Source organism: Vanessa cardui, chromosome 15, assembly GCF_905220365.1.
Source record: "Vanessa cardui chromosome 15, ilVanCard2.1, whole genome shotgun sequence".
Lineage (NCBI taxonomy): Eukaryota > Metazoa > Arthropoda > Insecta > Lepidoptera > Nymphalidae > Vanessa > Vanessa cardui.
Window position 1 is genome coordinate 9,246,311 of NC_061137.1, and position 26,407 is coordinate 9,272,717.

General features: G+C 35.8%; 1 protein-coding gene across 1 annotated transcript; it reads left to right on the forward strand.

Moving 5' to 3' along the window:
* The first annotated feature begins 159 nt into the window (after nucleotides 1-159).
* LOC124535910 (cilia- and flagella-associated protein 61-like) lies at nucleotides 160-26,407 on the forward strand. Its single transcript, XM_047112312.1, has 30 exons — nucleotides 160-319; nucleotides 691-825; nucleotides 1,174-1,334; nucleotides 1,751-1,895; nucleotides 2,331-2,466; nucleotides 2,699-2,844; nucleotides 2,937-3,018; nucleotides 3,501-3,718; nucleotides 10,945-11,024; nucleotides 12,859-12,976; nucleotides 13,511-13,622; nucleotides 14,073-14,149; nucleotides 14,506-14,682; nucleotides 14,977-15,055; nucleotides 15,744-15,869; nucleotides 16,077-16,186; nucleotides 16,488-16,619; nucleotides 17,047-17,241; nucleotides 17,696-17,824; nucleotides 18,459-18,619; nucleotides 19,189-19,373; nucleotides 19,884-20,079; nucleotides 20,767-20,936; nucleotides 21,527-21,633; nucleotides 22,330-22,392; nucleotides 22,836-22,971; nucleotides 23,773-23,946; nucleotides 24,517-24,630; nucleotides 25,417-25,533; nucleotides 26,252-26,407. The coding sequence occupies exons 1-30, from the start codon at nucleotides 174-176 to the stop codon at nucleotides 26,405-26,407; spliced, it is 4,083 nt and encodes a 1,360-aa protein (XP_046968268.1). The 5' UTR covers nucleotides 160-173.

Here is a 26,407-nt window from a genome sequence, read left to right on the forward strand (position 1 = left end):
TCTAAAATAATATAATGTCACTTTGAATGGTTCTTTGCTTGTAATTCTTAAATGTCAAGATTATTTCCTAAAAAGTTTTTAGAATATAAAAAATAGTTTTAAAATAATAATTGTATAGGATATATAGGATTAATTTGATTGAAATTTGTAGATAAATCAATTATACCTCAAGCATGGTGTCTAGGATTCTACGCGCAACACCTCTAGGGCGATTGCGACTCGCATTGATAGAAGATGCTCCATCAATAATGCCTCTTGTTACTGAATCTATGTCGAAGAATTTTCGTGTTTGCGAACAATCGGATATCGTGTATCTTATGTGAGTGCAACATAATATAAAAGAAATTAAATATGAAGTTGAATCATAGTTCATTTTGTGATTATACTCAAGTGATGTCAACTAAGGATGCTCCCGACTCCACGCAATAGGTGGAGAGAGCGTTCAATAAAAAAAATACGCTGAATTTGTAAATAAATAAAACATGTTTTTTACATATTTCAATTATTCTAAAATATTAAAACATAATGTTATATACATTTGAACGAGGATTTTATATGCATTTAAGAAAAACTATTTTACTATTATTATAATGCTTCTAAAAAAAACAAATAATGTAGAATATTTATTATCTATACGTAACTCACTTTAGATACAGATTTTTAAATTTATTAACTAACCTCATATTTTAGCGAAACTTGTATTTTATCGATATGCCAGTTGGATCTAAACGAAACAATCGTCGGCTTTTTAGTATTGAAAGATTATCCTTTAGCACCTTCGGTTAACCCAGGCGCTTGGGAAGATTTTGTTTGGACCAAGTTCAAGTATGAATATAACAATTAATTTTATAATTAGCAATTATTATTATTCGAAAATGGACATAATTTTTGAAAATTACTGTAGTGAAAACTGCCTTTATGAAAAAAATTATGTTTGTTTACATTTTTAGGAATATATTACTAGTAAAAATGTAAAGTTAAAAAAAATGTTCGTTTTAAGACTTGTAATTAGCTCCAAACCTTCACCTCCAAAAGCAAGAAGTACTTAATACATAATTTTAGTCATTAAAAAGCTGTAACTATATATCCTTACGTAACTAAAGTACTAATAGATCCACCTAATAATATTTTTGTTTAAATATCATAATTTTATTATGAATGTATTACTATTAGGGCTATAGAATTAAAAGCCAGGAATACACTCTTCATACATATGTTATGCTGGAACCCAGTTTACGCTCGCGAAGTGGTCGATAACATGCTGAAGTCCGTATTCATGCACGATCCTTATCTACAATACATTGGAATGATGAAACCATTGATTGACTATCAACGTAAGTCTCAATTACGTAAACATTTCAATTTTATACAGGCCCAATTTAAGGGCGGTAATCTTTCTCAATAGAGCCTAGCCAAATACCACAAACATTGAACACTACGGTTCGTTCTTGGGTGCATTCTTTAATTCCTCTGTAAGCCTTTGGCATGGCAGTTCGGTGTGATCAGATATATATCAGAAGCAGCAGCAATTTTTCAATTACGCCCATTCAGAGACCCGAGACTGAAACACCCCCAACTTACTATTTCCAAATTCCAATAATCTCTAAAATCTGTCAATAATTTTCTTTGTAAGTTATATAATTATTCAAAATTCAAGAAGGTTTTGCCTAAAATTGATTTTTCGTGTTAAATTAGAGTATGCTTAAAATCCCAATATATTTTATATTAAGTTTTAAAATAATATTTTTAGTATTAGTACCGGGTCAGTCACGTTCTGAAGCTTCGTTTAAGCGAACACAGGCTATAGAACGAGGTGTTCCCGGTGATCAGCTCCCCTCATTATGGGTAGCTGAGCGACGAGAAGTTAGCCCTAGATTGAGGATTCGTCGAGCAGTGTTAGATTTTATTATTATTTTTCTTTTTTATCTGTTTTATGTAACTGCCTAATTACTTGATAATTACTAGTAATTTAGTAATTGGTACAGTTGTTATCTAATTTGTTCAATTTGGCCTATCTTCTTAGTGCTCTAGAATAGATGTAATATAATGAAATTGTTTTGGAAGGTACTGATCCCTAAGCAAGGGTTTTTCTAGTTATAGGATCAGGGTTCCAGTGATTTTTTCTGAGACTGACTTTTGCAACTAAATATTTATTCTTTTAACGAGCAAGGGTCGATATAGGTTTATTTTCCTTGCTGTTGTGCTGTTGTTAGGAAATTATAAAAATGTAATAATATAGTAGTTAGTTCCGTATGATTATATAATTAAGACTCTTTTTAAATTTTCTTGAAATTACTTATTTATGAATAACTATATTTACTTGTAAATAGCGAAGAAGATAACGATGATTTAGTGCCAATAATAGAGCGTCACTCGACACGTCTGCGAGAACTCTACGGCGACTTCTACATCAGCGAGCTTATATCGAGACATCCGGAGTCTGAACGAGTGTTGCTTGTTTGTGAGGCATGTGCTAATCTTATTTAACTTTCTTTTTTGTTGTTGTAGCCTGGTGGATAGTAACATAGAAGTTTGCCTTTTATCAAAAACAGGTTAGCTAAGATTTTTAAATTAAAATGACGATTGTGTTTTTGCCAGCTTTCCTTGTTCAGTAGGTATTTGTAGTTTTGATTAATATAAATTTCTATAAATTGTGATGGAAAATAAAAATATGTTCGGTGTTTCTAAATTGCAACAGCACAAAGAGTTGGCAGTGGGTGTTATGTGTCTTAACACTCAGATAAACTACGAGGCTCTGGAAGAGAGCTTTGAGCTTTCTTCATTTTCCGGCCTTCGACATCTTGATAGGCCACCGAAGCCTCGAGAACGTGATTCCGCTATTAGGTAAATATAAGGAACGATTGAACATGTGTAATGTATTTAATTAAGTGAGCAAAATAATAATCAAATATTTGAAGCAAAATATCGCACGTCAGCTTCTTCACAGGAACTGGGATTGTCTTAGAATCTAAGCAGGAGTCTAGTACTGATATTGCAACGAAAGACACAAAGTCCAGGGTAATTCGTTTTATTTTAAATAGTGATATAAATGTATTTAAAGTGTTTCCATTTGGAATTTATTGCAATGTCTAAAGAGTATAATTTCGAAATCCAAGTGTTTGTAAATTTCAATGTCTTGCTGTTGAAAACTTGGTGACGTGCCATTTTGTATTGGATTCAAAATTGTGTCCGCGTATATGGCAAATTATATAAATCGACTCTTAAACAATTTATACTTAGCGCGTAATTGTATAATTAACATTCGTACTACTTACAAATTCTCAATATTTTAAATACAAAATTACACGTGAAAATATTTGTATTGACTTTTTGTAAGAAAGTAAATACAGGCAGAAAATCGTACACAGATATTTTTAAGGAGCAAACCATCTTTTTTTTTGAACTGCTTGTTTTACAATAGTCATGATAATTGGTTTAAAGTTACGTTGAATGTTGTGCTGCAGCGCCGTTTACAACATAACGCATGATATTTATTTTAGGTTACTTGGGTTTTTGAGGAAGATGCTTTTAATGATCTTCACAAAGAGGCAGACACAAAGGCTCGTTCACATCAGATCCCTTACACACAACTAGACATCCTCCAGCTTTTGGAAGACGAGGAAGATGAACTGGAGTACGATATTGTGAACATTGACACGGACTTGTTAAGATTGCCGCGTCTCTTCATGAACGAAGACTTTGAAGAAAAGAAACAAAGGTGAGTTATACTTAAAAGTGGAATAGTTATTGATGCGTCTGAGGTTTAAGTTTTATGTATGTTGGGGGAATTGTAAGAGATATGTAATTATGCTTTATCATCTCCACAGAGTAGTCTCGTGGTTAACAGTGTAATGGTGCTATATTTGTTACACTGTGACCGCGACCTTGTACGCGTTTAAATTTAACAATAAATAAAATTATTGTAGCCTAAGTTACTCCTTATTATATCAGTTATCAGCCGTTAGCCGTTCCAGAGGTTAGCCGGAACAAACAGACAAAAATTGTATAGAGTGTTATTTTGATATATGTACTGTGTATACATACATATACATTGAGTAAAAAAGGGCAATTTTAATATTACAAACAAACGCTCCAATTTTATCATTAGTATGATAAAATTGGAGCGTTTGTTTGTAATATTAAAATTGCCCTTTTTTACTTTTTATATTTTATTTTTAGACTAGCTTTTGCCCGCGACTTCGTCCGCGTGGAATAGTGACTTCCGGCAGAAAAGTATAGATAGCTGTGCCTGTGACTTCGTCAACGTGTAACTCCTTGTGTGTTATTAAATTAAAATGTATTGGTAATATTATTTTCATCACGTTCACATGGGGCTTAAGTACCTATAGAACCAAAATACTTTAGCGCAAAGCTTCCGGGTAAACTATATTGAAAGTTGACCCGTCCGGCACGTGAACATAAAGATTTCTAGAACTGCTAACACGGGAAAGAGCAACGTATAACTGACCATGAGAGAAACAACTGACACCGAGATCTACTCCGGCAACATGAAAAGTCTGCCCTTGAGCCTTATTAATTGTCATTGCATAACACACCGAAACTGGGAATTGCGTCCTTTTAAATTGGAATGGAAAATTATTTGGTATTAAGGGTATTCTGGGAACAAAGACGGTTTCTCCTGCACCGCAACCTGTTAAAATTTGAGCCTCGATTATATTTTGTTGCAACTGGGTTACTTTTAGTCGAGTTCCATTGCAAAGTTTTGGTGGTCTTAAATTTCGGAGTAGAATAATCGGAATGCCAATTTTTAAACAAATTTCGTGAATGAGAAAACAAAGTCCGGGCATATTTAAAGAATTTAAAAATTCTATCGGGTAATTAATAGTTTCTTGTTCATCGACCATTCTATTTATTGATCTATAAACTTTGCTTTCCCCCTGTATGTTCGACAGTATTTTGTTATTAATCTCAGTTGCCTGATCATTGCGAGGAGTTAAAATAGATCTTTCGCATAGCCAAGAATTGTCCCTATTCAATATATTTGTTACTTCACCGTAAACTGACGATATAAGATGTGATTGAGATTGCACTATACAACATAATTCAGGCGTCAGAATAAGTTTTCCTTGGTGTAGTTGTGGATAGGTACCTTCACCAATCTTTAATAATGTATCAGAAAATTGACTATCATCCGGGTTATCTCCAGTTCTCACTCGCATGTTTATAGTCAAATGCACCGACTGTATATCACGCCACAAATAAGAGCTTTTCAGGCAAGCCCTAACCTCATCAGCTCGGGTTCCCCGTGGTATTACCGGTAAGGTTTGTCGGAAATCACCACAAAATAAAACCGTGATACTGCCCATTGGTCGATCATTTTGTCTTATATCCCTTAAAGTTCTATCTACTGCTTCTACTGCTTTTCGATGGGCCATCGTACATTCATCCCATATGATTAAATTACACTCGCGTAATACCTTAGCTTTGTCACTATTTCTTGAAATACTACAGGTTGGACTTTCCGTGCAATCTAAATCAATTGGTATTTTGAACATTGTGTGAGCCGTTTTACCTCCTGGTAGCAATGTTGCAGCTATCCCGGATGAAGCTACGGCAAGAGCTATTTTACGTTGATTTCGAACATAAGCCAATATTAATTTAGTCAAAAAGGTCTTTCCAGTTCCTCCAGGTGCATCTAAAAACCATATTGTTCCCAAATTATTTTGGACACTTCTGCACAAGCGATCATAAACTGAACGTTGTTCTGCAGTCATTATTGGGATACCGTTTTCTAATGTTGTCAGCAGTTCCATTAAGTTGTAGCTAATCTCTGCGGAATATTCCCTATTAGTTACTTCTCCGACTGAGGTTGGTGTTGGCAAACCATATTCACATAGTGATTTACCGCCAACTGCTGTTAACTCATCCTGAAGAGCTAATAAGCACTGATTTATGGCAAGATCACGGAAATTATCATTAGTTGTGCCTTCATCGTTGTTAGATATATTTCTAAGAAAGTCTTCTGAAAATTTGTTTTTATATTTTTCCCATAATTGTACAGCATCTGACAAATTACAAAATGTGAGTAATGTTACAAATAAATTACGTAACCGTCTTGGATTATCACTAACACAGGATTCTGCTAAAGCGTCATCCCAATGCTGATCATTTTCTAGCAAATGACGCGCTTGGCAAGCTGCATGATAAGTGGGAAAAACAACATCGTCTACTTTTCTCAAATCTATAAATGAGGTTGGTCCTCGCACAGTATGTAATAATAATCGCAAATAGAAACACTCAGCGTTGTTAGGATGAACGGCGTATACTCTGCCAAGAACATGTTCTTTGAAAATACCTGACTCACCATCTACAGGCCTGCCACGGCGTCTTCGATTAAAGACACCTCGTTGCTTATCGTAGGTATAATACGATGGAACTTCCTCATATAAAAGAGATTTTGCAAAATCATCAGTTTGGCAAAGTCGAAAGAATGCTAATAAAGTTGTTTGTCTAGGGTTCTCTAACCGTTCTGTGACATTTTCGGCGTTGAAATATATACATGTTCATCTTGAAGGTATATGAAATATATATACCTTCAAGATGAACATCCAGATGAGTCACAGGTGGAAATCTTTCATGAATGTTGAAACTTAAGATCCGCCACACAGCTTCTGAAGAACTTATATATCTGCCTGACTGATATCTTGTAACTTCATCATGTTCATTTCTCAAAGCAAATGTAGCTTGGTCACTGCCCTTATTAATGTACTTACAAATATATTTTATTGACTCTACACTATTACACATTTCAACATTTATGTGAGCTTGAAATGCTCTGGACAACACAGGAGAATACGGAACGACCCACCTATTGCCTAAAATAACCTGTTGTCCAGATACTCGCTTTTCAACAGTGAAACCACCAGTATCTCTTGAACGGCGACGATATAATGGGTATCCATCATGTCCTGTTACAGTTTCATCCACTAAGGCTTTTGGATATCTTTTAGTGCAACGACCGTCTTGCATGCAAGGAGAATTTCCGTTAAATACACCACATGGACCATGTATCATATGAGATTTAACAATGTCGTATAACTCAGGATCTGCAATCGGACTTGGAATTTCAGCACTGATTAAACTGTCTACATCATTAGGTCGAACCTTATCTTTTAACCAAACCAGGATATGTGCGTGGGGTAAGCCGCGTTTTTGCCATTCAACACTATACATGTAACATAATACTTCTCCAAAAATGTTATCTTTGGTAAGTAGATCTATCATTGATTTTAATTTTAAATGAAAAACTCTTGCGATGATATCATGACGGTCATGCGGTGCTTGACCCTCAAGAAGCTCCCGAGTGATTTCATCCCACTTAGGATTGGTAGTTACAGTAATAAATAAGTCGGGACGTCCATATTTTCTCACGTAACAAAAAGCATCTTGAGTACGTTCGTGCATGTAGCGTGGACCACCAGTAAAAGAAGAGGGCAAAATAACTAAACGGCCCATATTCACCGTATCATTATCTTGCTGCATGGCGTCGCGAAGGTGCACGTATTCTTCAGCGCGCAGCTGCCTTTGATTAGATCGTATGTAAACTAATCTTTCGGTTTCAATTTTTGCGTACATGTCTACAATAAACTGATTGAATAAGCCACGAAAACGTTGCAAGTATACAAACCTATTCCGTCTTACTTGCAAGTGGTAACAGTAAAATTGAAGGCATGAAATCTTTTTATTATAAATAGGTGCGCCTGTACGCGGATCAGTTTGGTATAAAGCAAAATTATAACCATCTTCCCCTCGACAATATATCAAAGGATATTGCAAACTGTCGTAAGCTCTGTGGGTTTCGTAAATACGTTGCAAACGATTGTCTCTAGAACGGATAACGATATCACGCCTATCACATTCCTGGTCGACCAATACCACAGCAACTTCATTCGTGGATGGAGCATTGTAACGCCCAGGGTGCTCCTGCGTTGGACGCCTATCGGCATTTATAACAATTTTATAATTGTTATCATGATCTCCAGGAAGAGCTTCTAATGCCGATTTAAAACTGCATACATACGAATTAACCTGATGCAACATGTTCTTAAGTTGTGAAATGAGTTCAGCATTTAAATTCGGGAAATATTGATTTCTTATATTCGACTGTTCGTCGTAGTCGGATACAAAATATATTTGAAGAAACTTAGGTTGGTCTTCAGGCAAAAGAGATCCTATCAAATGGTAAACTTGACCTTGTATCTTAAAAGTAGGCATGAAAGGACCTTCGGAGATTTGTTTCGCACCAAAGGATGTCATCTGAAATGCACTATTATAAGTGCGAATGTTGTCTAAAAACTGTTTAGATTGCACATGTTCCCCCAAAAGTAGTGATTTCAAAGGTTCCGGTGGGTCTTCGAATGAAGGCAAATTTATTTTGCCTCCAGAACAACAGAAACCAGCCGACTCCTTACTCCACTTTGAAGCATTACAAAAAGAACATACCACGTTCATATCGCCTATTACAGAAGATGATTTGTAATCAATTGTGAGGTTATAAGCAAACCCACTTTTATATTTGTCGGACCATGCCACCGTATTTCTAGGTTGGTCTTCTATGTATACATCTAAGTTATTAAGACTATGTCGAAATCTGTCTGCAGTAAGACGGGCCTCTCGCTGTTCGTCCGTTTCAAGAGACCGAATATTTTCGATTCTTAATCTTTCATTAGACAAACTTATTAATCGTTCTTGTCTCAAAGAATTGTAATGTTCGCGTACCGACTCTAGTCGTTGTTCATGCTCATGTTCATCTTCGAGAGATCTAATAATATTGTGGTGCACCCTATCATTTGTCAAACGGTCTTCATATTGAGTAAAAGTTTCAGATTCTCGAGATAAAATATGACGTTCGCGGTCAGCTGTGAGACGCAATTCCCTCTCAGTGGAGGTTTCTGACTCGCGAGACAATATATGACGTTCGCGGTCAGCTGTGAGACGCAATTCCCTCTCAGTGAAGGTTTCTGACTCGCGAGACAATATATGACGTTCGCGGTCAGCTGTGAGACGCAATTCCCTCTCAGTGAAGGTTTCTGACTCGCGAGATAATGCATGCCGTTCGCGGTCAGCTGTGAGACGCAATTCCCTCTCAGTGAAGGTTTCTGACTCGCGAGATAATGCATGCCGTTCGCGGTCAGCTGTGAGACGTAATTCCCTTTCAGTAAATGTTTCAGACTCGCGAGATAAAGTTTGTCGTTCGCGGTCAGCTGTGAGACGCAATTCTCGCTGTGAAGCAGTTTCAGCTGCTCGGGATAACACATGTTGTTCTCGGTCAATGGTAAGCCTCAGCTCTCGTTGAGAAAAGCTTTGAGACGCCCGTGATGTAGCTCGTCTCTCTCTGTCAGCTGCTAATCGCATCTCTCTCTCTGAAGAGCTTTCATTGGCTCGAGAAGTTGAGGCACTAACTCTCATAGAGTTTAACCGATGTGCTCTTTCCTCTGCCGATTCTTGAGAACGCGCATTTCTCATCCTCTTAGCATCTCTCGAATTTCGAGATAAAGATGGTCTTTTTTTAGGTGGCATTGTGTATTTTCAATCAACAGTAACCAAAGCTACCTTACACTTACGAAACCTATTAATATTATATAATAACTAAATATGGTATATAATTAAACACTACTTACATATATAGTAATAATTATATGATATACTTATATAGTAATAATTATTATTATATGATAATTACGAAAATAAACTATTAATATAATTAAACACTACCACAATAACTAAAATGTGTACCTACTACTACTTCACTTATAAAGAAATAAAATTTTAACTAATAATATGCTTAGACTAAAAGTCGCGCTGAAAAGCACGGTTGGTAAATAACAATTATTGTCTGTCAATAAGGTCGAACACTCTAAACGTCTATTCGCATCAACAGCCAAATATTGTATGAAGCTCGCGCTTTTTTTTTTTTCGAAATGTGTATTGCTGTTGGCCCTATTGGCCTCTACAGCGTCACCGGGTGGGGTAGGCGAGCTATATGCTCAGGCCTAGTGATGGGGGCCCACTGAAGGGCCCAGAATACGCGCATCCTAAGGGTGCCTCCTATGAGGCCGGACCTCGGCTTAGGACGCCGTCGTCGACTCCAGGGAGGAATGACGTGTGCATTCAACGTCGTACGCCTAGGCGCCGACGTGTCGGTAAATAGGGACCTCGACCCCGCCGGCGGGGTCGGTGTGTGTTGACTGTACCTATCTGGGTAATGTTGTCGGCAGTGAGTCTGTCGACGGGATCGTGTAGGACGTGCTTAGGACGCCTACGGATCGGATAGGGTAACTCCAAGGGGCTATACTTGCTCGCCTCGGATATAAGGGGGTTCGAATGTTGCGACGCTTTGTCGAAATATCTAATAGAGAGGTCTTTGAATAGCTTAGCTATTGACTCGACTTTAAAGTCTCTGTGGAGGTCAACGTTACGCATGTACCACGGACAGCCCGAGGCAATGCGTAAGAAGCGGTTTTGAATAGCCTGTAGTCTAGCTATGTTGTGAGGACTCGAGTGAGCGAACACCACGCTAGCGTATGATAGGATGGGTCGTATGCAAGTTTTGTAAATTGTTACCTTATTTCTAAGGGACATTTTACTACGCTTGCATAGCAACGGATACAATCTACTTAGAACAAAGGCGGCTTTGTTCCTTATGTAATCGATGTGAAGTCTAAACGATAGTCGTCGGTCTAGAATAACACCTAAGTATTTAACCTTAGGTTGCCAGGGGAGTTGTTTGCCGTACAGGGTTATTGACCCCGGGTGGCGACGGGTTGAGTGAGAAAAGTACACTGCTGCACTTTTATCGGGATTGATTTCTATATTCCATTTCCGGAACCACGCGCCTAGCGCGTTCATCGCGGATTGGAGACGCGCCCTAATAAAGACGGGGTAGCGGGACGTAGTGTACACAGCTGTGTCGTCCGCGAATAGGGCTAACTCTGTGCCTCTCGCTCTCGGCATGTCCGAGGTGTATAGAGAGAACAGGATGGGAGAGAGCACGGAACCTTGCGGTACACCGGCTCGGATAGGGCGCGCGGACCCGCCGCCTTTTTATACCTCCCGCGGCGTAGCGCGTCGAACGCGGCAACCGATACACAAAAATAATCCTTATGGCATGATTCTGCATTCACGCGCGATGACTTATAGCGTATTTCATGTATAACTTTGGTGTTTCTACACCGATTTACATGATTCTTTTTTTTATTGAATAGGTAATAATGTGAACTTTTGTAATTAGGGATGAGTGAGAGTATTGTAAACGTAAGAGTAGACAAATATAGTCAGAAAGCTCCGAATTGCTAAGCTTCCGGAAGTTTCACGTGTTATTGTGAGTCAACTATGAAAGATAGACATATGCTGTCGAGGAATTTATTTTTATATAATAATTTAAGAACATTTGTGTCGTACATGATTTCTATGTAGCTTTAACCATTAAGGCTGCACACGCGACGGAAGCTTAAAAAATGGAGTAACTTCTCCCGTTTTCCCAATATTTCCCTTCACTGCTCTACTCCTATTGATCGTAGCGTAATGAAAAGTATACTATAACCTGCCCAGGAGTAGGAAGAATAATTGTGCCAAATTTCGTTAAAATCCGTCGAGTAGTTTTTGTTTCTATAACGAATATACAGACAGACAGACAGACAGACAGACAGACAGACAGACAGACAGACAGACAGACAGACAAAAATTTTACTGATTGCATTTTTGGCACCAGTAGCGATCCCTTATCATCCCTTGATAGTTTTTTTTTAAATAAATTTCATGTACAGAAATGGCCTCTCTACAGATTTATTATAAGTATAGATTTATATTACTTATAGATAAGGTGACATTGCAGATCTATCCGATGCTAATTACTCACTAGAGGAATTAACGGTTTTGGAATTGTCTTTCTTGTGCTTGTTAAGTTTCGAGATAATTTCTGTATTACGCATTAACTATTCTCTTGTTACGGTCGTGGCTCGACAAAGTTATACTCAGAATGTTTTTTAATTACCTTATAATAAATACATTATCATACATTGATCATCTGTTTCTATTGCTTATCAAAATAAGTAATAATCATTTAACTTTATTGCAAAGTATATATTTATCTTGACGTCTTATTGGTTTTGTTTCCTTGTTTCCTTGGTTCACAAATCTTTTATTCTAGAACCAGAAGTATGCTTGTTTAGCGAATCTATAGCCCAATTTTTTATAACAAAATAGCTGCCTTTGGTAATGGTTAATCTTGCGAATGACACACGAAAAGTTTTAAAAAATAAATGACAAAAAAATTTAGCAGATATTCCGAGGATGGTCAAGAATTTCAACGTAGAAAAGAATCAGTGTTTGAAAATAAATACCTCGTCAAGGAAACACCAAAACGACTCTGTAAGTGTTAGTCTCCTTAGCTATTCATGCAACAATTTGTGTTATCTGTTTAACTTTAATCCGCATATGATGTCTTATTAATTGATAGACATTTAGGTTTTTTATAAAACCCTTTGATCTTTATTTATATCCACGAGGAAAATCAGGTTGTTTGTTTTATGGTTCTCATTCTCAAATTTGAGGATAAATTAAGTCTCGATTGTCAATAAACATTTAATTACTATAAATTTTATTAAGTCAATAAGGGTTACGTTGTGTTAAAGATTCATTGTTTATTAGCTGTCTCTTTAATAATTTGTATGATAAATAAGTTATTCTTAGTAACGCAAAAATGAGATATTCTATGGTAAAACTATTTTTTGACATTGTCACAGCAATTAAGTCTTAACATTTTTGGTTAACAAATATTGCCACTTTATATGGTCTTATAAGTCAAGTGACAGTATTTATTTCTGTTGGATATATTAGCAACTCCTACTTCAAATGCAGTAGCACAATGCAAAGTACCGGAACCTACTCGTTATTCCGGTGCCCCAAATGCTTTCTTACTGGAACTATTCGCAATGCATCCCGATTACGACGAGAGGTATGTTACTTTCATGTTTTAATATTATGGTACCTGTGTAGGATAAAAGTAGAAGAGGAAAAAAATAAAAGAAGACAAAACGAATAATAATTATTATGTAATGAAATTGATTTTAGGCGAAATAGGGCCTTTTATTTTGTTACATTCAACAAATAAGTAATCTATCGTTATTCGAAATATATTGTATTACCGTTCAAAGTACTCCGTGTTTCAAAAATCCTATGTGACACTAGCGAAATATCTGTGCCCTATTGATGCAACGGGTCTTTATCTTAGAATTAAATTGCATTCATTTGATACTGCATTTTGTTTAGGTAATGTGTAACATGGTTAATAGAACTGGAGAATGATGTATTGTTCTTTCTTAAACTGTTATTATGAATATGTTCCAATCCTTTTCCTCAACGGGAGAGGAGGCTTTAGCCCAAGAGTGGGAAATTTACAGACTGTTGTTGTTGTAAACTGATTTGTTAGCAATATTATATTTTTTGTTGAACTGTCTTGTAAAATTATATGTGTTTTTTTATGATTTAGATATGGTTTTGATATGCTCGAAGCAGCTTATGAACTATTTCCTGATAGAGATTATTGTGTCATGTGTCTTCCATCGAGCCACACGTGTTTTCCGCTTCTAGAACATTTTACGGTATTTTTTTTTAATTTATTTATCTACAGAGACGATAATGTAATAATGTAAATCATTATTTTTTGTTTTGTTAATTTACTTATGGTTTATTTCCTTAACAATTCAATTGTTTAGGAAATAAAGTAGTGTGTAGTTTAAATGTAATCCGATATCCTTAAATGTTCGTGTCATTTATTGAAAGTATCCGAAGCGAATCTTTTACATGATGATGATTTATAGTACTTTTTAGAGGCTACTTCAATAAAGCGTATTTTAATTTTAATTAAATACAACATTTGGTCATGAGTAAAAATAATAAAGCATATATTTTTTTTACTACTTCGTATTATACTATTAAATAGCTCACGAGCATCATAGTTTAGAAATTAGGACTTTGGTCTTGCATACTACATTTTACTCGTTAATTAAAACTTTCGAATTTAAATAAATAAAATCTTCATATAATTTCAGCTTGTAACACCTTATAGTTTTCGAATGCGATTTATGAACGAGACTTTGTATATTGCTCATGTTAACTCAGTAAGAGGGTAAGTAAAACATCCCTAAACTATAAGGATAAAATTGAGGTACGTTTCAGTTTTTAATTAACTAATTTCATGATAATTCAATGATAGTAAGATTGAAATTATTTGGAGGAAAAGATTTACAAAATATCTGAGAGGGAAGAATAATTCGTAGACCTAAATATATTTATTTCCAAAAATTACAAACATGAACTTCAGAGCTGCCAAACTCTTTTTTAAGTATTATTGCATTTATTTATTATTTTTGTGTGTGAACATAAGCTCATAAAGTACTTTCTCAGAGGATTAATTATTAAACTCAGAGTTACAATCTCCTAAAATAATAAATCCAAATATATAACAGTCATTTGTTTTTCTAGAGATATAAGAGTACGTGAAGCGGAAGCATATGATATACCCAACTTAAATGACGTGTTAGAACACGCGCCCAGGAAACAAGATTTGTTAGCACTGTTTGAAACAAGCCTCGAATCCGATTCGTTGTCATCTTACGTTTTTCTTAGTCAAAATCAACCGATCGGCATAATTGTACTGGGGTAAATTTTTTTTTATATGATAGGTTGTAAACGGCTCACCTGATGGAAAGTGACTACCACCACACATGGACATCTGTAGTAACGGGAGGCATGCAGGTGCGTTGCCGGCCTTTAAGGAAAGAGTACGCTATTTTCTTCAAGGTTCCCAAGTCGTATCAGTTTGGAAAAACCGCCGGGTAAAGCTGGTTCCATAATACTTATCATTATTGTTAAACATTCTTTTTTTAAATTTTCTGTCTAGTTTTTTCGCACAGACTATTACTTTTTTTATGATTAGCTTAAAATTATTTTTAGGCCTCTAGAAGACGCTACTTCAATTAGGACCCAGTATAATTTGGAGGCTGAATCAAGAAGATGTGGAACCGATGCCTCTGTACGTGATATTATCTCATGATATTTTTATTTGAATAGAGTTATTTTTTTATTTTTGATTGAGTTGAAATGGCCCAGTGGTTAGAACGCGTGCATCTTAGCCGATGATTGCGGGTTCAAACCCAGTCATGCACCGCTGAATATTCATGTACTTAATTCGTGTTTTTAATTCATCTCGTGCTCAGCGTTGAAGGAAAATACGTGAGGAAACCTGCATGTGACAAATTTCATAGAAATTCTGCCACATGTGTATTCCACCAACACGCATTGGAACAGCGTGGTGGAATATGTTCCAAACCTTCCCCTCAAAGGGAGAGGAGGCCTTTAGCCCAGCAGTGGGAATTTAAAGGCTGTTGTTGTTGAGATGGCCCAGTGGTTAGAACGCGTGCATCTTAGCCGATGCTTGCGGGTTCAAACCAAGGCAAGCGCCACTGAATATTTATGTACCTAATTTGTGTTTTTAATTCGCCTCTTGCTTGGCGGTAAGGGGGAAACGTGGTGAGGAACCTGTATGTGTCTAATTTCAAAGAAATTCTGCCACATGTGTATTACATCAATCTGCATAGGAACAGCGTAGTGGTATATGTTCCAAACCTTCTCCTCAAGGGGAGAGGAAGCCTTAAATCAGCAGTGGGAAATTTACAGGCTGTTGTTGTTGTTGTTGTTGTATCTTTGATTAATGTTTGTAGATTTTAGCTTGTGTTATGGCACCGATCATGGATCCCCATGGACGATGGTATTTAAGAGACGTACTAAGGCAGACGAAATATACAACTTTGTTCTGGGTTTGCAGACTTTTTGCCAAAGGTGACGCGGTAAGTATAACCAGTACTGAATACAATTATATTATTCTAAGAATTATTTGTTATAAACAAATGTTTACTTAAAAATATGACAGATGTGATATTACGTTTAATTTGACGTTGTCATTTTTAGTATGAATTTATTATGAATATTTAATAGGGAGGGTCATTTTATATATTTTTTTTGAAATATTGTAGTATTCGTCACAAAAATTTCAGAGCCCAAGTCGTAACCTCATGTCGCTAGCCGGTCACATGTTGCCAGTGCGGCCGCGTCGTTCGATGCTGAATATTATTGGTAAAAAAGGAGATAAGGTTGTCAAGGATATGTGAGTTTCATATTTTAATATTACTCGCCAAGTTGTTACAATGTATTCCTTATACAATTTATGGTGATATTTGGGCTATCAATGATTTCTCACACAATCTAAGGTGGCTTTCGTTATTAGAAATAAGGCAGGAGCGAAGGATCTTTTTCGGTTTCGATTGTTATTTTAGACTCGTTACGTCTATGTTATACTATTGGAGACAGGAGTACGACGTAGCAAAAGGCCTTCAACGCTTTTTAAGAGTCATTTTTAAAAAGCACTTGTAACTTTAAAAATGTTCATACATTTTTAACTTTTGTAGCGCAACGCCGTTTGCCCTGTGGTCGCTAGAACGACCTCTGACCAGTCTTCCGAAGGTGCACGTCAATAGCAGCATCGTTGTAGTTGGCGCCAGTCGCACGGGACTCGCCTTCATTGAAACGTTGCTTTTAGGGTAAGAGAACATATTCTTCGCAGTTTTAAAATTACGAGTCGGTGTTTTATCAGAGAACTAAGTGGAGAGCCAAAACACTGGGTTGAAAACCGTTAATTATCACGCAATTTACAATTATTCTGTCGTCGAAATTCACGAAGTAAATAAAATAAATTTGTAAGATTATTAGTAATTATTTTAAATAGGGGCCCATATTTAATAGATCAAATAACATTATTTGTTTGACGAACTCCGTGGTCGAATAGTGTGTACACCGGTTTTCATGGGTACGCCACTCTGAGATCCCGGGGTCGATTTCCGGCCGAGTCTTGGGTCTGAGTGTTTGTGGTAGCGTCGTTACTTCTGATTTTCCATACCACAAGTGCTTTAGCTACTTACATTGGGACTAGAGTAATGTACGTGATGTTTCCCATTATTATTTTTGTAGGCCCACGGCGGAGTACCTTACGTTTACAAACATAACGCTCGTGTCCGCGCACGGCCTGCCGACGGTCGCCGACAGCATGCACGCCGCGGAGACGTGCGTGCCGCGCGACGGATGCTACTCCGACCGCTACCTCAAGAGTCTGCCGTTTTACTATTATGTCGATGTCATGTCTGCAGTTATGATCCAGATCGATAGGTCAGTATAATAATGAGTAGCCAGATATTTACAAAAGAGCTGAGACGGCCCAGTGGTTAGAACGCGTCTAAGCGATGATTGCGGGTTCAATCCCAGGCAAGGATCGCTGTTTCATGTGCTTAATTTGTGTTATAATTCATATCGTGCTCGGCGGTGAAGGAAAACATCGTGAGGAAACCTGCACGTGTCTAATTTCGTCGAAATTCTGCCACACGTGCATTCCACCAAGCGTGGTGGAATATGTTCCAAGCCCTCTCCTTAATGGAAGAGGAGGCCTTATCTCAGCAGTGGGAAGTTTACAGGTTGTTACTTTTTACTTATTTACTATAGATATTTACATTATATTAAAAAGCTTGCTTAACGTTATAAAATACATATATCTACTTATTATATATATACGATATTTTATGAAATAATTTGTATTGATTTATAATTAAATATATTTGTTCAATAGAAAGAAGAAATGTATTCATTTGAAGGGTGGTGGAATGAAGTTCTATGACGAGCTCGTCTTAGTATGTGGTCAACAATTCCAACATCCTGACTATTTGAAGGATTCTATAGAGTTGGCCAAGGAAGTAGCGTAAATATATTTTTTGATTACTATTAACGAAGTAGGCTTGAATATGTCGGTTTTTAATTTTTAATTATTCAATACCATCGCGCATGAAATAAAACGAAATTTAGTAACTCCTTTATTTGTCACATAGTCTAAAAATGGAATTCTTAAAAACACACTTGTTCCCCTCCTCCTATGATCTTCTTGGGTTCCTTCTAAAAGGCATCTTGCGGGCTGGCATGGCGAGTATAACTAGTGTAGTTCACTCTGAATGTGCTGGCCGTCCCAACGATGAGATTCCACTACCACTGACTATTAGGATTGGAGTTATATGCTTACTCGGATTCCATAAAAGATCTGATACAATGCAAAATTTAATCTCGTATTTTGTTCATACATTTTTCATTTTAATAAGACCGATTGACAGTTTGACTTCTCTCGAAATCCAAGAGCATGCCTCGTTTTTCACATCTCACATCATCCGCCAGTGATGACCATTAAATAGTTCTGGAAATAGAATCGTTGTTTTTATTGATTTATCTGACTAAGCACCAAGTGTGTGATTTTTGGAATGAAATTATTTTGCTGCTATAATTATATATGTATAATGCTGTTTATAATTTATGTACGTAACAGTAATGCTGTTTCTCTTATCTAGGAAAGGCAAACCTTGCCATAGAGTTTTAATGGATAACCCAAAGTACAAGCCGGATTATGTCCCGACGTCCCCGGATATGCCAGAGAATGTTATGCTTATCAACTCACTATTCGAGGCCAACACGTGCCTTAGGAAGCTGATGTGGATGATATCAGAATTCAGTTTGTGATATTCATTTTAAACTATTCTTTTTGTACATATTTTGACACACTTTAAATTAGAGTTAATTTATTTGACATTTTAATCCAACAAAAACAACAATAGCGTGTAAATTTCCCACTTTTTGAGAGATGCAGGCCCTCATGATGTTTTCCTTCACCGCCGACCAGCAGATATATATATTTTTTTTAATAAATAATAATAATAATAAATATGAGACAACATCACATACATTACTCTGATCCCAATCTAAGTAGCTGAAGCACTTGTGTTATGGAAATCAGAAGTAACGACGGTACCACAAACACTCAGACCCAAGACAACATAGACAACTAATGGTAATCTACATCGACTCGGCCGGGAATCGAACCCGGGAGCTCAGAGTGGCGTACCCATGAAAACCGGTGTACACACCACCTACCATGGAGGTCGTCAAAATTATAAACATAAATTAAGCACAATTCTCAAGTAGTGGTTGCCTCAGTTTGAACCTGCAACCGTCGGTTAAGATGCACGCGTTCTAACCACTGGGCAATCTATGCTCGTTAATCCAAGCCGGTCTTTATAATAGAAAACAGTAGTTGCGGCCTTCGTGAAGACAATCAAGTAGTGGTGTATGGAGATTGTATAGAAGCGTATAGTTGTATCGCTGCTTTACTTGAGTTGGGGATTCAACCCAATAACATTGCTTTTGTTGAACCTTTCCCACCAGAAGATACCACAGCTATGAGAGTTAACTGCTTCAATAACGAGACAGTAAGTAGTATACCAATAAGAAAACTTGAAATGAAAAGAAAATTAAATAATAATATTTATTATTTTCATATGAGAATAAGAATTTATATATGTAGCTAGGTATTATTTTAAACTATTTAAAACTAGCGACCTGGCCCGGCTTCGTAAGGAATGCAAAGTTGGTATTGAATATACCTACTACAAAATTTGTTTATTTACGACATCACAGTAGAAATTTCTAAAATTGTCAGTGTTTCTTTACTATATTATCCATGTATTATATACAAAAACCTTCCTCTCGAATCACTATCTATTAAAAAATCGCATCAAAATCCGTTGCGTAATTTTAAAGATCTAAGCACACACAGACAGACAGCGGTAAGCGATTTTATTTTATACTGTGCAAAATGATATATTTGTAAAGATTTGAATCACTAACGATTTCCTATTTCTTAATTTTGCCTTTTTTAATTTGAGCTTACAAAAATGTTAAAGAAAATACGTTGTTATATGTATTCAATATTTCCTAAGGTGGATGAAAGAGTTCAAGCTAGTATAGAAAAACTCGGTGTCCGCATATACCGAAGATGTTATTTGAATGGCTGGTCTCAGCAAGAATCTCGCGTGGAATTTCTTCGTCTCATGACGCCGTTGCACGCCTTACACCTTCCATGTTTTGCACTATTCTATTTCGGCATTAAAGCTATCGATTTGAATGCTTTCAAAGGTATTGACCATATATATACATATATGTAGCGTACATAAGTGAAATAGATTAAAAAAATCCAAAAATATAAATTACTTTAAAAAATTTAGTAACTCACTGAAAATAACATCGAAATTATCTTAACATAAATAAACCACCAAATCATACATTATGAGAGAAATAAATACTCAGTTGTGCTTACAAATCCAAATAAACCACAAATCACACTTAAAAAATAATAAGTCGTGTCATTATCGACCTTACAGCTCGCGCCCAAAAAGAAAAAAGAAATGGCGGTTCAATTCAGTTTCGCGCGCTTTTGTTATTTTTTTTAGTAGTATGGATAAAAGAGAGTCCTAAATATATAATTTTTATATTAGCCTTTTTATTTTATTTATTTTGTAAATAGCCTATGTCGATCTTGAAAGATTGATCAATTCACCGACCTCGCTCATATCGAATTACATCTTAAATTCAGAACATTGAAAATTGAAAATATCAATTGATGTTTCGCAGTAGATTAACTGCGTGTGTGTGTGTGTGTGTGTTTGTTTGTGTGTGTATATTACCAAAAAAGTTTCTGCAGAAATCTACTATTGAAATATACCTTGAATTATTTTTTATATGTATTAAAAGTAGCTACGAGATTTTGATTCTAGGTATAGTGATTGGAAAATTTGTAAAGATAATATCAATTAAAATTTTCAGCTATAAATGACTGTGGCTTGGTGTATGATGGTGGTCTAGTGGTCGGACCGTTGTTCGACACTAATGATCCTCACGTATTCGGCGCCGGTCCTTGTGCAAATTATTCGCGTCGACTCTATGCGCCACAATATCTTCACAAATACTACTGCTCCGAGGACGTTGGTGAAGCGGTAAGTATTGAATAACCAGTAATTAAGATTGATAGAACTGTGCTCTTACGTCATAGTGTGAATGAAATATTTAATTATTATATCATTTTAATAATGCAAATTTTAGAGGTTATTTGATAGGACCCGTATTCGTATTTTTTTTATAAAATAAATCTGCAGACCTGATGGTAAGTGTGTGTAGTTCCACCATCTATAGAATTTAGAGCTGCGTGAAATATTACCATTCCTTACACCGACAATGCACCGCCAACCTTTGAAACTCGGATATTAAAATTTTTCTTACACTTGTCATATCTAGGAATATCTTGTAGTGAACAAGACATTCGTAGATAATGTCGAAATATCGAGCTGCACCAAATAAAAATAAAACCCATGGCAAATATCCTGTTTTAAATACTTATAGTAATAAGATATTAAATCAAATAGACTAGCTCACTCATCATTCAAACTGGACCAAAAATACTTTATAGGGAGTCAATGCTTACAGTCAGTTTGGTGGTATATATGTGATCAAAGCCCTACCATCAAGTAATTGTGCCAATGTTTCACAAGAATACATAAATGTAAAACAGAACTTGTTCCTATTGCAGTTGGCGAGGCTTTTTTTGCAAAAACTCGATCCCTTCATGACGGGCAGCGTTGATTTCGATCCGCTGTCATCGGAGCTCACGTCACGATACAGTTCTTGCTTGTTGACGTAAATTTTTCATTTACTTTTAAGTTTACGTGTATTTAGTAAATGCTTAATTAATATTGCTGTTTTGTGACGTATTTTTTATACTGAGTTTTTTGCCGGTTCTTTTTGGTAGAATCTTCTTTCCGAACCCGAGGTAGCTTCACTTAATTGTTAATTGACGATTCAAAAGTGCTTGTAAAAGCCCATTTGAATAAAGTTTATTTATATATATATATATATATATATATATATATACATATATATATATATATATATATATCAGAATTATTGTATGTATTATTCATAACGTTGTTATTCCTTTTCCAAGATGTAGTGTATACAGACGTAAAAGATAAGTTAGAACAACTTTATATGATCTAAATACCCGACTTAAAGCAAATTTAGGCTGGAATTGGGAATTTTATATTTTAAATTTGATTACCTTGGGAATGAAACGATCGCCTCCTGGCTGTTTCTATTTATAAACAATTATGTATCTAAATGATTTGACAAAAAAGACCCGCTGAGTTTCTTTCGCTGGTTCTTCTCAGGTCAGTGTGTTCCTTTTTCCAAACCGGTGGTAGTGTTTAATTGGACCATAATAACTCAAATTACTTGATTCCATGAATCAAGTAATTTGAGTTTGAGTATGAATTGAAAAATATACTCACTGAGCTATTTGAGTTGCTGATTAACTTTTCTATAAAATACTTTCAGATGTCGTAGTTCCCACGCGAGTATTATGAGTACGCGTCGATCATCTAACGTTCCTGTTAAAAGGTTTCTCTTAACAATTAATTATTGTTATGTTATGTAACTCTATTCGGTCGTGTAGTGTTAGATCCATAGGCATCTTGATGGGAAGGTCCCCATTAAATTATGAAATAGATAAGGACAGTGTTGGATTCAGGAGTCGAAAGTTCCAGAAAGTTACTAAAGGGCACAAGTTACCTCCAAAAACATCTCAGTTTTTCCAAATAAGTCTTAAAATCAACCTGATAGTTATATATCAAATTTATTACGTGTTAGCTACGGTTACACTACCGAAAGCAGAATAAAATGATCCTTTTTTAGTAACTACGTTTAAAACCTACCTTTTAGCGTGATCAAACCCCTTCCTGACGGCATCCTGGATCCACCACTGGAGAAAGAATAGAGAGAATGTAATTTATAAATGTAATGTGTAAAAAAATAGTTCATATAAAGCCGAATATTTTTTACAGTCGATGGCAACCTGTAATGAAGTTTGAATCACCAATTGTTCAGTCTGCAACATTGCCGGGGCCGCTCCACTATATGCGCCTGCGCAGGCCTGGGCGGGATATACCGATGGCAGTGAAACAGTTGTTGCCTAATCAGGTAAATCTGCTTATTGTTCCTCGTTATTTTCCACTTAAGTGACTTGCTACAAGTGTATTATGGGTTTATGTATTAGGAGATATAGTATTTTGAAGTAGCTCTTTTTACTTGATCATATCCGTCAACATTATTTTAAATTCATCAGCCCTATTTTACCCTAGTATTGACTACGTTGGCAGGTATGATTTTTTAACCTATAATATATAAAGTTATAATACCAAGATTCCTCCAAGCTCTAATACGCTAGATATAATTACTACGATAAAAGTTGCTTTACGATTTTTGGGTAGTAAACGTTTTTCCTTTCTCCCAAAAGAGGTAAACTAGATTACAATCTAGTTTTAATTTATATAGTGACAATGTATGGGTACACCATACATAATCACTATATACATTAAAAATCATTCTTTATACTGTCACTTGGTATCCGACTATTTAATCTAAGATGAGATATCTTAATTATGTGTCAAAAATGAGATAACAATAATAGATTTTTCAAAGCAATATTGGTGTTTTGCGGTACAACAGCTGGTGAATGAGTGGTACCATGATGTATACCAAGGAAATTGGCAATTAAATATGATTTAACTGTAACTTGAGGTCATATAGTAGCTTTCCTCTGACAAGGATGCCAAGAAGCGATAAAACTTAGTACCTTTTGAATCTAAACATCAAATAATTGCGACGCAAAATGTCATTCTCGATAAGTGAAGCAGATTATCGCTCATACTGAGCACACGAAAATAGATCTTAAGGTGACAAAAATTTTCTTACCCCGATTGTACATTTAATTTCGTCCAGGGTCATACACTTGAAACGGATAAACGACAGAACTACTTTAGGCTTCAAATAAATGCATTGCATTGTATCGAATCTATTACTTGCCTTTCAAAGAGGCAATTTTCCTGCGAAACTCTAACTCAACTGTATGGAAAGCATGAGGCGTATTTCAATAATCTCCTTGGGAGATATAAGGTAAGGGTAAAATTCTGAAATGTTATATATATTTATGGTAAGATTAGATTTTTGCATGTAATAATAATAGGGAGTAACAGTAGTAATTAACATTGGCCGTCACATCTGAAATACGTCGTGTAAGGTTAAAAATGCTTTATTGTTTTTTTAAAACGTCATTGTAAGGCGTCTTATATATTTTATAACATAAGTGTTTTGGTCGTACGTTCTGTTCAGTTGCTGAGGAAACTTCGGCCACGACACTGCCTGCTCAAGAACTGCTCATTGTTAATTGTGACGTTTAAGACTATTAGAATATCAATATATTCTAATCACAATTGATTTTGTCAAAAAGTTGATTCATTTTGAACGAGATCTACGTACTGTATCAGACAATGTATTTCGAAGACGTAGACCTAAGTATTTTCGACCAATTATTCTACAAATATATTTTTAATCAAAATATCTTAGTATAATAATACTACTAGTTGGACTGGTTTTACTCGCGCCAAATTTATGTATATGTACTACTAGTTCAGACTAGTAAAGATATAGAAGCAGATATAAATAATCTCGCTATTTTATTTACAGATGAAGCTTATAGATGATTTGTATGAATATTTCACTCAAAGTTGGACATCAGCCCTATATCAAGAGCCGTTTAGTGTTCTTATAGAAGATGTTTACGAACAAGGAGGAAATACGGTATGTATTTTTGTTCAAAGATCACTTCACATCTCACATCGCTTGACTTTCGATTTCACTTAAGTCCGTTGTTTATCGGAGTAATCGACAGGCTTATTCACGTACACGTTGAAGTTTTCATTTAGTATCTCGAGAATTCCTTGACCAATAATTTTGGTGAATCAGACATATTTCATAATATTAGTATTATGAATAGTTATTGATCATTGATTAGTTAAATCTACAAGACTAAAATTATTTCGTGGTTTTGGATACACATTATACCAAAATTATCTGATGGAGGCGGTCTTTCACCGCTACCACTCGTATGTAATGTAATATTCTAAGATTCGATTTAGAGCATGCAGTTGACTCAGTGAAAGCTGTAATGCTCGATTCTTGTTTGCTCACTCATTGATGTAATGTTAAATATTGTAACATTACAGATTGTGCACTATAATTTCCATTTCTTTTCTCTTATGTAATGGTCAAATCTGATCTTTTATAATTCACGAGAACGCTCCCGGTAAGAGGCCGCTCTTAAGACTCGAATTCAAATCTAGATCTTCTGATAAATAATACGCATTCTTTAAGTTTGGTAGACTTCAGTCAAAGCGGATAAAGCATAATTATATTATTTAGTAAAGTTTATAAGAACAACTTTATTTATAATTAAGAACCTTACTTCTTATAATTCTTAAAATCAGCATAAGCTGCTGCTTGCCTACCATTAAATTATAGGGACTTTAATTCTATAAAAAGGGAAATACCTTATAATAATAATAACTTGATATAAAAATTCTTAAGGTTTATGACGTGGTAAAAACCAAATACGAAGAATTCTTTGGTGATCGGAAAGCTGACGTTAAACATCATCATGAATCTATATCGGAAAGTACATCTTTGCGCAAGTCTTACTGCAAGGTAACTTTTTATAATACCTATATATCATATTACAATACTGAATGAAGAAATGGTATATTAAGAAAAGTAGGTATATGGTTTAATCTATATCATTTAGTCATTTAGCCCGCGGTTTCGCACGCTTTTTAGGTCGATGGTTGTCATATGTCAAGCAAAACTTCCCTATGTCCTTTCTAAGACTTCAAGTTTGCTTTATACCAAATTTCATCAATTTCGTATCAGCGGTTTGTTCGTAAAGAAGCGACAGATACACAGACACAGTTACTTTCACATTAATAATATTATAACATAGATATGTCTATAATTCGTTATTAATAGACGGTAAAGGCTTCTTTCTTTTAATTCGAATTTTGAATGCTTACTGAGCTGAGATGGCCCAGCGGTTAGAACGCGTGCATTTTAATCTATAATTGCGGGTTCAAACCCAGGCAAGCACCGATATAAATATGTGCTTAATTTGTGTTTATAATTCATCTCGTGCTCGCCAGTGAAAGAAAACATCGTGAGGAAACTTGCATGTGTCTAATTTCATCGAAATTCTGCCACATGTGTTCCAAACCCTCTCCTTAATGGAAGAGGAGGCCTTAACTCAGCAGTGGGAAATGTACAGGCTGTTACTGTAGTAGTTCTTGCCGGATTAAATCTGCGGTCCCCGTTTATGAACTGATATACCTAGAAATAATTAATTCTACTAAAGTACATTGCTCTATGACATCAGGAGTGCGGTCAAGACGAGGCGCTGCGACATGAATCTGCGACGTTCTGGAAGGCGATCGGCGGTGAGAGCATTGTATATTCTCACTTTGTTCGATATCTCAATAAAAATATCGTAACGAATCCTAATTACGCCGTGCCCGAATACGAGTTTATTTGA

What these genes read in the sequence shown, in the direction of transcription:
- LOC124535910 (XM_047112312.1), top strand. Translation starts at nt 174, where the DNA reads ATGGTGTCTAGGATTCTACGCGCAACACCTCTAGGGCGATTGCGACTC. An exon ending in ATCGGCATAATTGTACTGGG is followed by an intron (nt 14,683 to 14,976) that starts GTAAATTTTTTT and finishes AATTATTTTTAG; the next exon opens with GCCTCTAGAAGACGCTACTT. An exon ending in TTTTTGCCAAAGGTGACGCG is followed by an intron (nt 15,870 to 16,076) that starts GTAAGTATAACC and finishes CAAAAATTTCAG; the next exon opens with AGCCCAAGTCGTAACCTCAT.